Raw genomic sequence first — 12,862 nt, 5'->3', positions numbered from 1 at the left:
ATTTGACACTTCCTGCATAAAACTGTCATACTTAAAACTTTTCATATATTTACTGTGAACTGTACTTTCAACTTACTCTTATAGCAGCTCCTGTAATTGTGTCAGATGCAAGACTATTATTACTCAAGACTTCAACTACAGCTGTGCTGTCTCTAAGTTGTTTTTCTAATACCTGATGATGGGCAGCAGCAGTCTGCAGAGCATCCTGCAAAATTACTTACTATTCAGCATCATATAAATAAATTCATCATAATATAAATTTTAATCAAATTATGAACAGCAAGCTGAACACCATGCACGTAAAGGGTATAACAAGCCACAATTCATTTTATTAATCATCACTGCATAAATTTAATTTGGGCACAAGATGTGGCTAAAGGAGATTTTGTACTGGGAAAAAAACCACCCACCCACACACACACACACACACACACACACACACACACACACACACACACACAAAGCTGCACATTCAATACGTCTAAGACATGTCAATGTCTAAACACATTAAACAGAACACTTCCTCTCTGTCTTTTCTATCACAGGCCTGCAGAAACTAAACTGAGGTTTTACAAATCAAACTAGCAGAATGAAATATTTTCATAAGTCACAGTTACACTGCCACATTTCTTTGGCTCACTATGTTTTGAATGATTCCTTGGTGGTAATGATACTTTGATTGTAAACACTTCAGTCCTTTACAGTCTGTATGTTCTGTTGTTTTGATGACAGTCACTGTTACTCATGTTGTTTCGCAAGCTGTTGATACTGGTAGTATGCTTAAGTAAAAATTGAATATCTTGACTGACTGGTTCCTTTTTTCAGAATGTTAAAATACTGGTGTGTTAAAAGTGGTGTGTAGCCTGTCATTCAAAGTAATATTCACACCTTTTGGTTTGCAAGGTATCATTCAGGTCAGTGTCCACATCCTTTGCTCTCCCGTGGAGTTAATGCTCAATTCCAAGTGCTAGCATATGTTAAATGTAAACTTTTATGAAGTACAAGGTACTGTCAGAGGTAAAGCTCCAAGGGCAGGTCGTGAGTCATGCTTGGATAATTCATTTGATGAACACTTTCCTGTGTAAAACATCTCAGGATCGAGTACCAAATACGAAAGGCAGAGATCCCAGGTCTGAATCTCGCTCAAACACAAAGTTTTAATCTGCTGGAAAGTTTCAAGTCAGCACACAATCTGCTGCAGAGTGAAAATTCATCCTAGACATGTTAAATGTATCTTTGTGTGAACCTAGTCTTTGATGCCCATCATAATGTCCCAAACATATTTTTACTCCTAGCATACATCTGCTATGATTAATTAATCTCTGCAGAAGCAGCTGCTTAAGACTCCGAATTGCACAATTTTATGCAAGTCTGCTCTTCACTTTTTTAAAGATAAGAGCATACAAATCAGCACCATCTTGTTCTGTCTGTTGGGTACTGGCATCATGGCGTTTGGACATGAGTGCAACTGCTCTGATAATTACTCCATATAGATCAAATTTTCAGTAGTACATTGTTAACATTTCGACATGTACATGTGTGTTCAGTGGCATGCATCTACTGTAATTTTTCTGTTGAGAAACATTTCAGCTCGAGCATATAAATTAAGCTAAATACATCTCTGAATTTTTTTATTTCACATTGTTATACCCATATTGCCCTTGTTATTTAATACTCTTCTGTGCTCTGTATGAGTTTAAAATAATGCAGACTCAATTTTGCATTGGCATTCCATTTTTCATTAATGATGAAGTGAGATTACTATAAGGTAAAATATTTCTTACATCGCTGACCGTCACTCGAATGATCCAAGTAAGAGAACCTTCTGCAAAATGGCCACAATTATTATTACATTACTGTTCTCTGAAATACTTGAAATACCTTGCAAATTTCATTACATTTATACAATGTACTACATACATAGAGTATCTTCTTTATAATTGGCTATGGACACTACACCATGAAGCAGGTTCTTGACTTCCTGTTTGGTCTGGTTCTACTTCCATTCTTTTAGTAACCAAAATTATATTTCCCATGTCTTACCAACAATGAAAGAATATTTCCTTTTTAAGTGTGAGTTATCTCACAAATAAACTTACATTCTCTAACTAAGTACATTTCTCATCTTATTATTGCAAAAGATGATGTCAAGTTTCTGACTTCTCTCTTGGAAGTGTGGAGGATCATATGTACAATATATTCTTCTTCCTAGTTCACAGAGATGACTTTCATTGTATGAGCCAAGCTTTCATGCTGAATTGCCAAATATTTATGACAGTTCTTTTTTGTACAGAGTATTTCTTAACAATTTCCTCTAAATGGCGTAATGTAAATAGTGTCAGTTCACTGTTTTCATGTGTGTATTCTTTGTAATACCAATTTTGAGTTGCCACTGTTCACTAGATGGCCGTCCAGTTTACATGTATAATATATCAATGTGAAAAGACCAGCACTATACATATGTCATTTAGCAATGATCAGCAAGTTCCCAAAACTGTTTAATGTCCAAGATGCCAGCAAAGCAAATTTCTGAAACAACTGATTATGCCATTTAATGTATTATGCACATACGCGTACATACTGATATCTGGAATAATCGAGTGGTGATATTTTCAAACTGTTTAGTTAGTTTCAGTTAAAATAGTAGATGCTCTTTTACCTGCATGGACCCAAGCGGTTTAATGTTGTCATCCTCTTCATCACTGTCATGTTTAATATGACCTTGACTTAAGTAGTGCGTGCTGAATTCTGCATGTTCTGAAAATGCATTGATCCATTTCTAAAACAGAAAATAATCCATAATTTACAACAAATGCATTTATAATATCCATGTAGACACCATACATGTCAAGTCATACCTGTCTGCTTATCTGTCCTGTAGTTTCTCCATAATTTACAACACTAAGTCGATGGACTGCTCCATCAGAAAAATGCACTACAAATGATGAATTATCACAGTCAAGTGGTAAAATGTTTGCACCATCAAGATACTTAAAGTCCTTTCTCTTAAATCCTGTGGAAGCATCAGCTCTGCTATTGAAATATGTAAGAACCCCACGTTCCAGCACAGCCTGTGGAAAAGCAAATTTAATTAAGTTTAGGTTTTTGCTTGTTCCATGGATGATATCCATGACAACTCACTATGATGTTAAATGTGTCAGTAGGTTCACAAAAACAATACATATTCTCTGTGCAAATGTAATCACTACATGCCAGACATTGGCACACAAGGTGTGATCAAATAGTATTGAAGATTTCTTAATTTAATGGGCATTATTCATTGCATTTCGATTTTTTTTTATTTTGCTGGTACACATGTTCCACATGTATGTACGCATTTTCAGCTGTTTTGAATATTTAGTTTACTGTTGACAGTCAAAAAGGTTATAGGTGCTTCCAAGTGCTCAGTGAATTTTTACTTATTAAAAAGATGGTTCAAAGAATTTACATGAAATTTTGTTTGAAAAATGGAATAAAGTGCAACAACACATTTCAAATGTTGACTGTTGCTTTTGGTGAATCTACTATATGAGTAAGAAAAGAGTTTACAGTGGTATAAACATTTCAAAGAGGGTCGAGAAGACATAGAAGGCGACGACTGCTCTGGATGCCTTAGCACATCAATTATTGACAAAAACGTGCAAAAAGTAAAAAAATGGTTCTGGCAAATCACTAGATCATCATCAGAAAGGTCACTGATGACTTTGGAAAATCATTTGGCTCATGCCAAGCAATTTTTTCAGATGTTTTGGGCATGAAATGTGTAGCAGCAATGTTTGTTCTGATATTTTTGAACTTTGACCTAAAACGATGTCACCCAGACATCACTCAGGAACTCCTGAATGAAGTCGACAAAGATCCAGAACTTCTAAGGAAGATTTTAACTAGTGACACAACATGGGTATGTGGGTATGATGCCAAAATCAAGGCCCAATCATCTCAATAGCAACTGACTGAAGAGACATGACTGGAAAAAATTTGACAATTTCAATCAAATCTGGAGGTTCTTCTCACTGTTTTCTTTGATTATAATCAGATCGTGCATACGAGTTCGTACCCTATGGTTGTACGGTCAATAAGGAATACTACCTGGAAGTCGTGGATCATTTCCGTGAAGCAATCTGAAGAAAATAGCCAGAACTGAGGCAAAACCACTGGTGGAAATGGCATGACGATAATGTGCTTGCTTACATCTCAATACTGGTTCATGAGTTTTTGACAAATATTTTTTTTTTAGGCAGAAAACAAAGCCATATGTTGCCTCAGTATTGCATTCACCGGCATGGCTTCCTGCAACTTCTCTCTATTCCTGAGGCTCAAGAGAGCCATAAACGGACGTCATTTTGCCACCACTGATGAGATAAAACAGAATTGTTGAAGGAGCTGAATGCCATTAATGAAAAATGGTTTCCAGAAGTGCTTCCAAAATGGTAAAAAGTGCTGGCACAGTGTATTATATGTGAGGGGTGATAACTTTCAAGGGGACAAGTTAATGTTGATGAATAAATAAAGATTAAGAAAAATAAAAATTCCCATTACTTTATGATCACATCTCGGATCTGGCTTTTTTTTTTTTTTTTTTTTTTTTTTAATTTACAACAAAATTTGATAAACGTATGTCAACCAAGTACTTATACTATCAACTCAGAGATTCGTCTACAAATATAAAGAGTTTTCAAGCACAAATTATTTCAGTTCTATCTGTCAGCACTTTTAATTGGAAGAGAGGTGGTCAGATATTGTAATGGCTCCATCCTTTGCCTCTCTGAGCAAAACTGATGGCAAGTTGTGGACAGTGGAGGTTCTTTTTCTTTCTAGTGTTACATATATAAGTGCTACTACTTTTTAAAAATTGTGCCTAATGCCTCAGAACAAACTTCATCACAATGTACTTGTATTGGGAGGCCATTGTTGATACAACCAACTTTTTAAATCATTATCTACAAGTAGTTCAAGAACGGATATTGGTTACTATCCTTACAGGATATTTCTGTGCAATGAGCACTTGGTGTCTGTGTATGGAATTGACCCGAAACTTATTCAGTGCAACATCAATGAAGCTACGCAAAGAAAGCTAATTTTTGAATGCTTTCAGCACCAAATATATGCAGAGGAAATTTTGCTGAACTGAAGTGTTTTGGAAGATTTATAGTATGAGACTTCAAATTCAAGTTCTGATAAAAATGCACGTCCATGAATTTTGAACTATCAGCTTTACATGGTTTCTTTCCTCCATGCTCTACTGTTATTGATGATGATACATCCAACCTAGAACTGAATAAACCATTTTAATTAAGCAATAGCCCATCAATCAATAATACTTTTGAATATTTTATTCATTGCTGCTCCTGTTATTGCAGTTCTGCTGAGCAAATTTCTGCTTTAATAGTGTAAGTTGGAAGATAATTTACATATATAGCAAGAAAAATGGGTTTCTCCAGAAGAATGTTGTTTGCGCAGTTAGGTGCCTTACGCAGATCATGAAAAATTCCGATAGGAGAAATCCTGTCACTCTAACATCTTAATACACAATTAACTGCAGAGTAGATGGACTATTTGATTGTGATCCCTTTCTTCAGTCCGAATTGTGACTGACTCAGAACATTATATTTACAGATATGCTCAGTCAAAATATATCACATTTTCCACAACTTTTGAGGAGGAAGCTAATAATGAAACGGGTTGACTGCAATACATTTGGATGGTTCTAGAAATATGATGTTTCACTGATAATTTTAAAGTTTTTAATGTACTTTAGTATAGTTGTTGTTGTTGTGGTCTTCAGTCTTGAGACTGGTTTGATGCAGTTCTCCATGCTACCCTATCCTGTGCAAGCTTCTTCATCTCCCAGTACTTACTGCACCCTACATCCTTCTGAATCTGCTTAGTGTACTCATCTCTTGGTCTCCCCCTACGATTTTTACCCTCCATGCTGCCCTCCAATGCTAAATTTGTGATCCCTTGATGCCTCAGAACATGTCCTACTAACCAGTCCCTTCTTTTTGTCAAGCTATGCCACAAACTCCTTTTCTCCCCAATTCTATTCAATACTTCATCATTAGTTATGTGACCAACCCATCTAATCTTCAGCATTCTTCTGTAGCACCACATTTCGAAAGCTTCTATTCTCTTCTTGTCCAAACTATTTATCGTACATGTTTCACTTCCATACATGGCTACACTCCATACAAATACTTTCAGAAACGACTTCCTGACACTTAAATCTATACTCGATGTTAACAAATTTCTCTTCTTCAGAAACACTTTCCTTGCCATTGCCAGTCTACATTTTATATCATCTCTACTTCGACCATCATCAGTTATTTTGCTCCCTAAATAGCAAAACTCCTTTACTACTTTAAGTGTGTCATTTTCTAATCTAATTCCCTCAGCATCAACCGACTTAATTCGACTACATTCCATTATCCTCGTTTTGCTTTTGTTGATGTTCATCTTATATCCTCCTTTCAAGACACTGTCCATTCCGTTCAACTGCTCTTCCAAGTCCTTTGCTGTCTCTGATAGAATTACAATGTCATCAGCGAACCTCAAAGTTTATTTCTTCTCCATGGATTTTAATACCTACTTAGAATTTTTCTTTTGTTTCCTTTACTGCTTGCTCAATATACAAATTGAATAACGTTGGGGAGAGGCTACAACCCAGTCTCACTCCCTTCCCAACCACTGCTTCCCTTTCATTCCCCTCAACTCTTATAACTGCCATCTGGTTTCTGTACAAATTGTAAATAGCCTTTTGCTCCCTGTATTTTACCCCTGCCACCTTTAGAATTTGAAAGAAAATATTCCAGTCAATATTGTCAAAAGCTTTCTCTAAGTCTACAAATGCTAGAAAGGTAGGTTTGTCTTTTCTTAATATATCTTCTAAGATCAGTTGTAGACTCAGTATTGCCTCATATGTTCCTAAGTTTCTACAGAATCCAAACTGATCTTCCCCGAGGTCAACTTCTACCAGTTTTTCGATTCGCCTGTAAAGAATTCGTGTTAGTATTTTGCAGCTGTGACTTATTAAACTGATAGTTCGGTAATTTGCACACCTGTCAACGCCTGCTTTCTTGGGATTGGAATTATTATATTCTTTTTGAAGTCTGAGGGTATTTCGCCTGTCTCATACATCTTGCTCACAAGATGGTAGAGTTTTGTCAGGACTAGCATAATATTGTCCTCAAGTACATCGCCCTTGTATAGACCCTCTATATACTCCTCCCACCTCTCTGTTTTGCCTTATTTGCTTAGAACTGGGTTTCCATCTAAGCTCTTGATATTCATACAAGTGGTTCTCTTTTCTCCAAAGGTCTCTTTAATTTTCCTGTAGGCAGTATCTATCTTACCCCTAGTGAGATAAGCCTCTACATCCTTACATTTGTCCTCTAGCCATCCCCGCTTAGCCATTTTGCACTTTCTGCCGATCTCATTTTTGACACGTTTGAATTCCTTTTTGCCTGCTTCATTTACTGCATTTTTATATTTTCTCCTTTCCTCAATTAAATTCAATATTTCTTCTGTTACCTAAGGATTCCTACAAGCCTTTGTCTTTTTACCTACTTGATCCTCTGCTGCCTTCAACTACTTCATCCCTCAGAGCTACCCATTCTTCTTCTACTGTACTTCTTTCCCCCATTCCTGTCAATTGTTTCCTTATGCTCTCCCTGAAACTCTGTACCACCTCTGGTTTAGTCAGTTTATCGAGGTCCCATCTCCTTAAATTCCCACCTTTTTGCAGTTTCTTCAGTTTTAACCTACAGTTCATAACCAACAGATTGTGGTCAGAGTCCACATCTGCCCCTGGAAATGTCTTACAATTTAAAACCTGGTTCCTAAATCTCTGTCTTACCAATATATAATCTACCTGAAACCTTCTAGTATCTCCAGGGTTCTTCCATGTATACAACCTTCTTTCATGATTCTTGAACCAAGTGTTAGCTATGATTAAGTTAGGCTCTGTGCAAAACTCCACCAGGCGGCTTCCTCTTTCATTTCTTAGCCCCAATCCATATTCACCTACTATGTTTCCTTCTCTCCCTTTTCCTACTCTCGAATTCCAGTCACCCATGACTATTAAATTTTCGTCTCCCTTCACTACCTGAATAATTTCTTTTATCTCATCATATATTTCATCATTTTCTTCATCATCTGCAGAGCTAGTTGGCATATGAACTTGTACCACTGTAGTAGGTGTGGGCTTCATGTCTATCTTGGCCACAATAATCCGTTCACTATGCTGTTTGTAGTAGCTTACCTGCACTCCTATTTTTTTAGTCATTATTGAACCTACTCCTGCATTACCCCTACTTGATTTTGTATTTATAACCCTGTATTCACCTGACCAAAAGTCTTGTTCCTCCTGCCACCGAACTTCACTAATTCCCACTATATCTAACTTTAACCTATCCATTTCCCTTTTTAAATTTTCTAACCTACCTGCCCGATTAAGGGACCTGACATTCCACGCTCCGATCCCTAGAACGCCAGTTTTCTTTTTCCTGATAATGACGTCCTCTTGAGTAGTCCCCGCCCGGAGATCCGAATGGGGGACTATTTTACCTCCGGAATATTTTACCCAAGAGGACGCCATCGTCATTTAACCATACAGTAAAGCTGCATGCCCTCGGGAAAAATTACGGCCGTAGTTTCCCCTTGCTTTCAGCCGTTCGCAGTACCAGCACAGCAAGGTCGTTTTGGTTAGTGTTACAAGGCCAGATCAGTCAATCATCCAGACTGTTGCCCCTGCAACTACTGAAAAGGCTGCTGCCCCTCTTCAGGAACCACACATTTGCCTGGCCTCTCAGCAGATATTCCTCCCTTGTGGTTGCACCTATGGTACAACCATCTGCATCGCTGAGGCACGCAAGCCTCCCCACCAATGGCAAGGTCCATGGTTCATGGGGGGAGGTCTTTAGTATAGATATGAATGAAAATGACTACTCACAGTGTAGATGAAGTATTGAACAGTGGATACACATATAAAGAAGATGTTGAAGCTGCATATTATTTCAGATCAAGCACATGCATATTACGTTTTGTAAATAAATACAAGTTTGGAAAACTGAATGAGCAATATTTGCAACATCTTGTTTATGTGCCTATCACAGGCTTAATATTTCTGCACATCTTCTACTCACACCTCCACTAATGGTATCAATCTAATATACCCAATTCTTAACCCTTTTGCGGACCCATTTTTTTGTAGCAATTCAGCAAAGACACTTTTTGTGTATCATATTAGACCTGTGATTAGCTGATTATGTTTATTTTTCGATAATTTTACTTTTAGGATTTAGGACCAAAAACTATGACAGTATATATATCACCACAATATATTTGCGAGCTGGAAAAAAAAATTGTTTCTTTTTATTTTAATTTATTTCAAAAATATTTACGTTTCATGTTTACAAACAGTTTATAATCAAAATTAACAATTTAGAACATCTAAACAAGTAATACTTCTTTCCCAAACAAATGATCAAATGAGTGTCACATTTTTTATTATTTTGTTTCCATAGAACTGGCAGATGCATGGTTCAATACATGTGCACTCTGCAGAAGCAGCATATGTATTTTATTCTAGTCTCAAGTTTTCTTAAAGCACTTTTGGAATCGTCCGCATTTTTTTCCAAAATGGACACATGATGTCCCACTTTTGCCAGCTGAACATGATCTGGTACAGTGTTCTTCTTGGTCAGAATTTCTTCGAGCAGCATGTGTGGTCAGAACTTCTTCGAGCAGTATGTGAAGCCACCTATCAACTGTTTTGTGAGTCATAACAGTAAGTTCAGTTGATGTTGGTATCATCCCTGTCCTTCACTAATTTGGTAGAATATAAAAATATTTACAATTGCCACAACTTGCAGGGAGTAGAGAATCTGGTGCCACCATTAATAAGAATGTTGACCTATTGCAGAGTGTTCTCTAAGGTTACCAAAGTGATCTACACCTCCCATTACATTATTGTATGTTGCTACAGCTGTTAAACAATTGTTACTGCTGGTAATACCATCTTTATTCTTCCTTGTAACAAATTCCGGATTGTCTGAAGTTGTCAAAATATTGAGAGATATGTTGTCCATCCACTTTATATCTCCAATACAACTGCACAAGAACTAATATCCTCCTTTTTTCAAGCTACATTCCTCTCTCGTCACTGAAAGCACTTTCTTCCAGTTTTCTCTCACAATGCCCACACAAAGACATGGGCCGATAAAAGTCACAATAATGTATACTGCAGAAATGAAGCAATGTATTTTGGAAAAGGTAATGACAATCGGAAACTGATTGCTGTAGCAGTTTTCACACACATGGTGCAGTGTACTACCACAAGATATCAAGCACGCAGAGGTGGTAAGATTTATTTCCAGTTAATTTTGTGGTAAGTATACGTCCCCTTTGTGATAAGTATACTTCCCCAGCTCCTTTGAGAAATTACTTTGGTAGTAAGCAGCATACTTCCCAAGAACCTTTAAAACATCATTATTTGCTGGTATGTGTACTTCCATGCCCCTAAAAGCTATATTTCACAACAAACAGAAACTACAACTTGTGCAGTGAACCACTACTACTTGCCAGGAACATACAGGAGCGGTACAATGTATCCTAGAAAAAAAAACCACAGTTACTGGGAAATATAGCCCCCATGGCATGCAAAAGGGTTAAAACACCATGAATACACATCAAGAACATATTTCATAAGTTTGATTGTGTAAGTAACACAAATTACATCTCAGTTCCACAAACAGAGTATATTGTATGCCATTTACAATTGTGATGGAGGAGAGGCGTTCATTAGATAGTGATATATGAAACATTTCAGTTGGTTTCATTCCCCCAGAGGTACTAAATTTGTTTAAAGCTGAATTCAAATCACTGTGAATATCCTCTTAATGTAACTATTTCACTTCCTAGTTAACAAACTACAACTAAAGCACATATGGCTGACTGGCTGAATGAAAAATGTATAACACTATTAAGCTTATCTATTATGGATGAACCACACATATTCCTATCTGGAATTACTCTCAAAGTAGTTCAAGTTAAGTATGGTTCGTAGTCAGATGTTTAGATTTAACTTGTTTGTGTGTTTCCTTCAAGAACAGTATGATGCAGTAGTTCACTGTTTCCCTCAATTTATAATGCTACTCTATATGCACAACCTAAAATCGATTATTTTACTGCTCAAGGAAAACTAAAATCATCATTAATTTGATGATGTATAACAATAATTTCATTTGGACCTGTTTTCACTCTTTCTGGCCAATGCTAATAACTCTATTATTCTGAGTTCTGTATATCTGTATCAAACCAGCTCCTTTCTGAATGAGAAGTAGATATGAACGCATATGCACGAGTGGATGCGCACATGCGTATGAACATCCCCCTACCCACACCCACACCCACACGCGCCCACCCGCGCGCCCGCGCGCACACACGACTGTTAAAAAATCCATAAACAAAATTACTACTGTGCCCTATTTTATTGATTTCACTCTAATAATTTATAACATACCCACATTGGCTTCCAACCAAGAAATCGTGATCGTTTAAGAAGTTGTCCTTCAAAACGGGCAGCAGACTTTTGAAGTTGACGTACTGGTCGGACACACAGAACTTGTTGCATATGTGGATCCCTTGCTAAATTAACAGCAGTTTGTCCTGGAAAAATAAAATCATCATTTTGTCAAACAAAAATGTGGCAACTGAGTAAAGATTAAAAGTTCATGTCACAGATGTGAATTTTTGTATGACTGGTCACACACCACACTGAGTTTTGAATATATATAATGAAGTTATTAAAATATGCTGCCTTGCAGAGTAAAAAAACAGTTCTGGAAGACAGCAGCCCATTGTACAGGAGCTGAAGAGTCTCCTTTTTGTGGAAAAACAGAAGGTGTTGCATTTAAACTGCCAACAGAAAATGAGAAGAAATGAAATACTGCACTAAAAGTGTCGCAACATCGTAGCACAAAATATATTACATTTCTGATAAGAAAAAGTAATGAATATATTTAATACCAATAAAAAATTAAACTCTCATGGGAGAGAGTTTGCTGGCTGCTCACCAACCAGATAAGAACTGTATGCATGACTTGGACATTCACGCACAATCTTTGCATTTCGCATATAGTACTCGACTAATCGAAGCAAACAAACACACCTCCCAGCCTGACTCAAGGACTTCACTCTTAAAGTTCTTTTTTCTGCATTTCTTAATCCTACAAACACCTTCTCACAAATGGAACTATGTTGTTAACAGAAAGTATAAGGCGGAGAATGGCTACAACAATTCTAGGAGCTGAAGGAGAGATACAACATTGAAAGAGTGTAACACCGAGTTAGAACATGGGGTGTCTTTGAGTGGTTCAACTGTAAAGGATGTGGGATGAGAATTTCATTTGCCCAGTGGCTCCTTACTTAACCTCATTTCACAGCAGTCAAGAGCAATATTAAATTGAATTACATGGAAAGCACAGCTTCACAAAAGGAAGTCTGTATTATCTCTCAGATCTTAAATTACATGATATTAAAGTGATGTGCACGTAACAAGAGTGTGAGTGCGCGCGCGCGCGCACCCACACACACACACACACACACACACACACACACAGAGAGAGAGAGAGAGAGAGAGAGAGAGAGAGAGAGAGAGAGATATGACCCTTATGGGAACACTATTTCTTAATCTCTGTCAAAGCATTAATTACACAGAGTAGTATTGTTATCACTTATTTGCGTAATACTCCATCACAGTGCACTGGCAACTAAATTAAAGCTAAAAGCTTCACTACCCACCCTATTACATACATATCACTACCACACTAGAGTTACACGCAAACTAAATTTAACTTTTTTCTGT

The 12,862-nt window shown here is 37.1% G+C and overlaps 1 protein-coding gene across 1 annotated transcript in view; it reads right to left on the bottom strand.

Annotated features, from left to right (window-relative positions):
• LOC124788262 (oxysterol-binding protein-related protein 1-like) overlaps positions 1-12,862 on the bottom strand; it is a 421,041-nt gene that overhangs the window by 302,788 nt on the left and 105,391 nt on the right. Inside the window, exons 7-10 of the mRNA XM_047255469.1 lie at positions 11,519-11,666; positions 2,859-3,071; positions 2,660-2,779; positions 77-205 (exon numbers count right to left, since the gene is read on the bottom strand). Of these exons, the coding sequence (XP_047111425.1) occupies positions 77-205; positions 2,660-2,779; positions 2,859-3,071; positions 11,519-11,666 (610 nt within the window). The remainder of the gene's footprint in view (positions 1-76; positions 206-2,659; positions 2,780-2,858; positions 3,072-11,518; positions 11,667-12,862) is intronic.

Source organism: Schistocerca piceifrons, chromosome 1 (genome assembly GCF_021461385.2).
Source record: "Schistocerca piceifrons isolate TAMUIC-IGC-003096 chromosome 1, iqSchPice1.1, whole genome shotgun sequence".
NCBI classification, from domain to species: domain Eukaryota; kingdom Metazoa; phylum Arthropoda; class Insecta; order Orthoptera; family Acrididae; genus Schistocerca; species Schistocerca piceifrons.
Note: the sequence above shows the minus strand (reverse complement) of the source record. Positions and strands in the feature narration are given on the sequence as shown.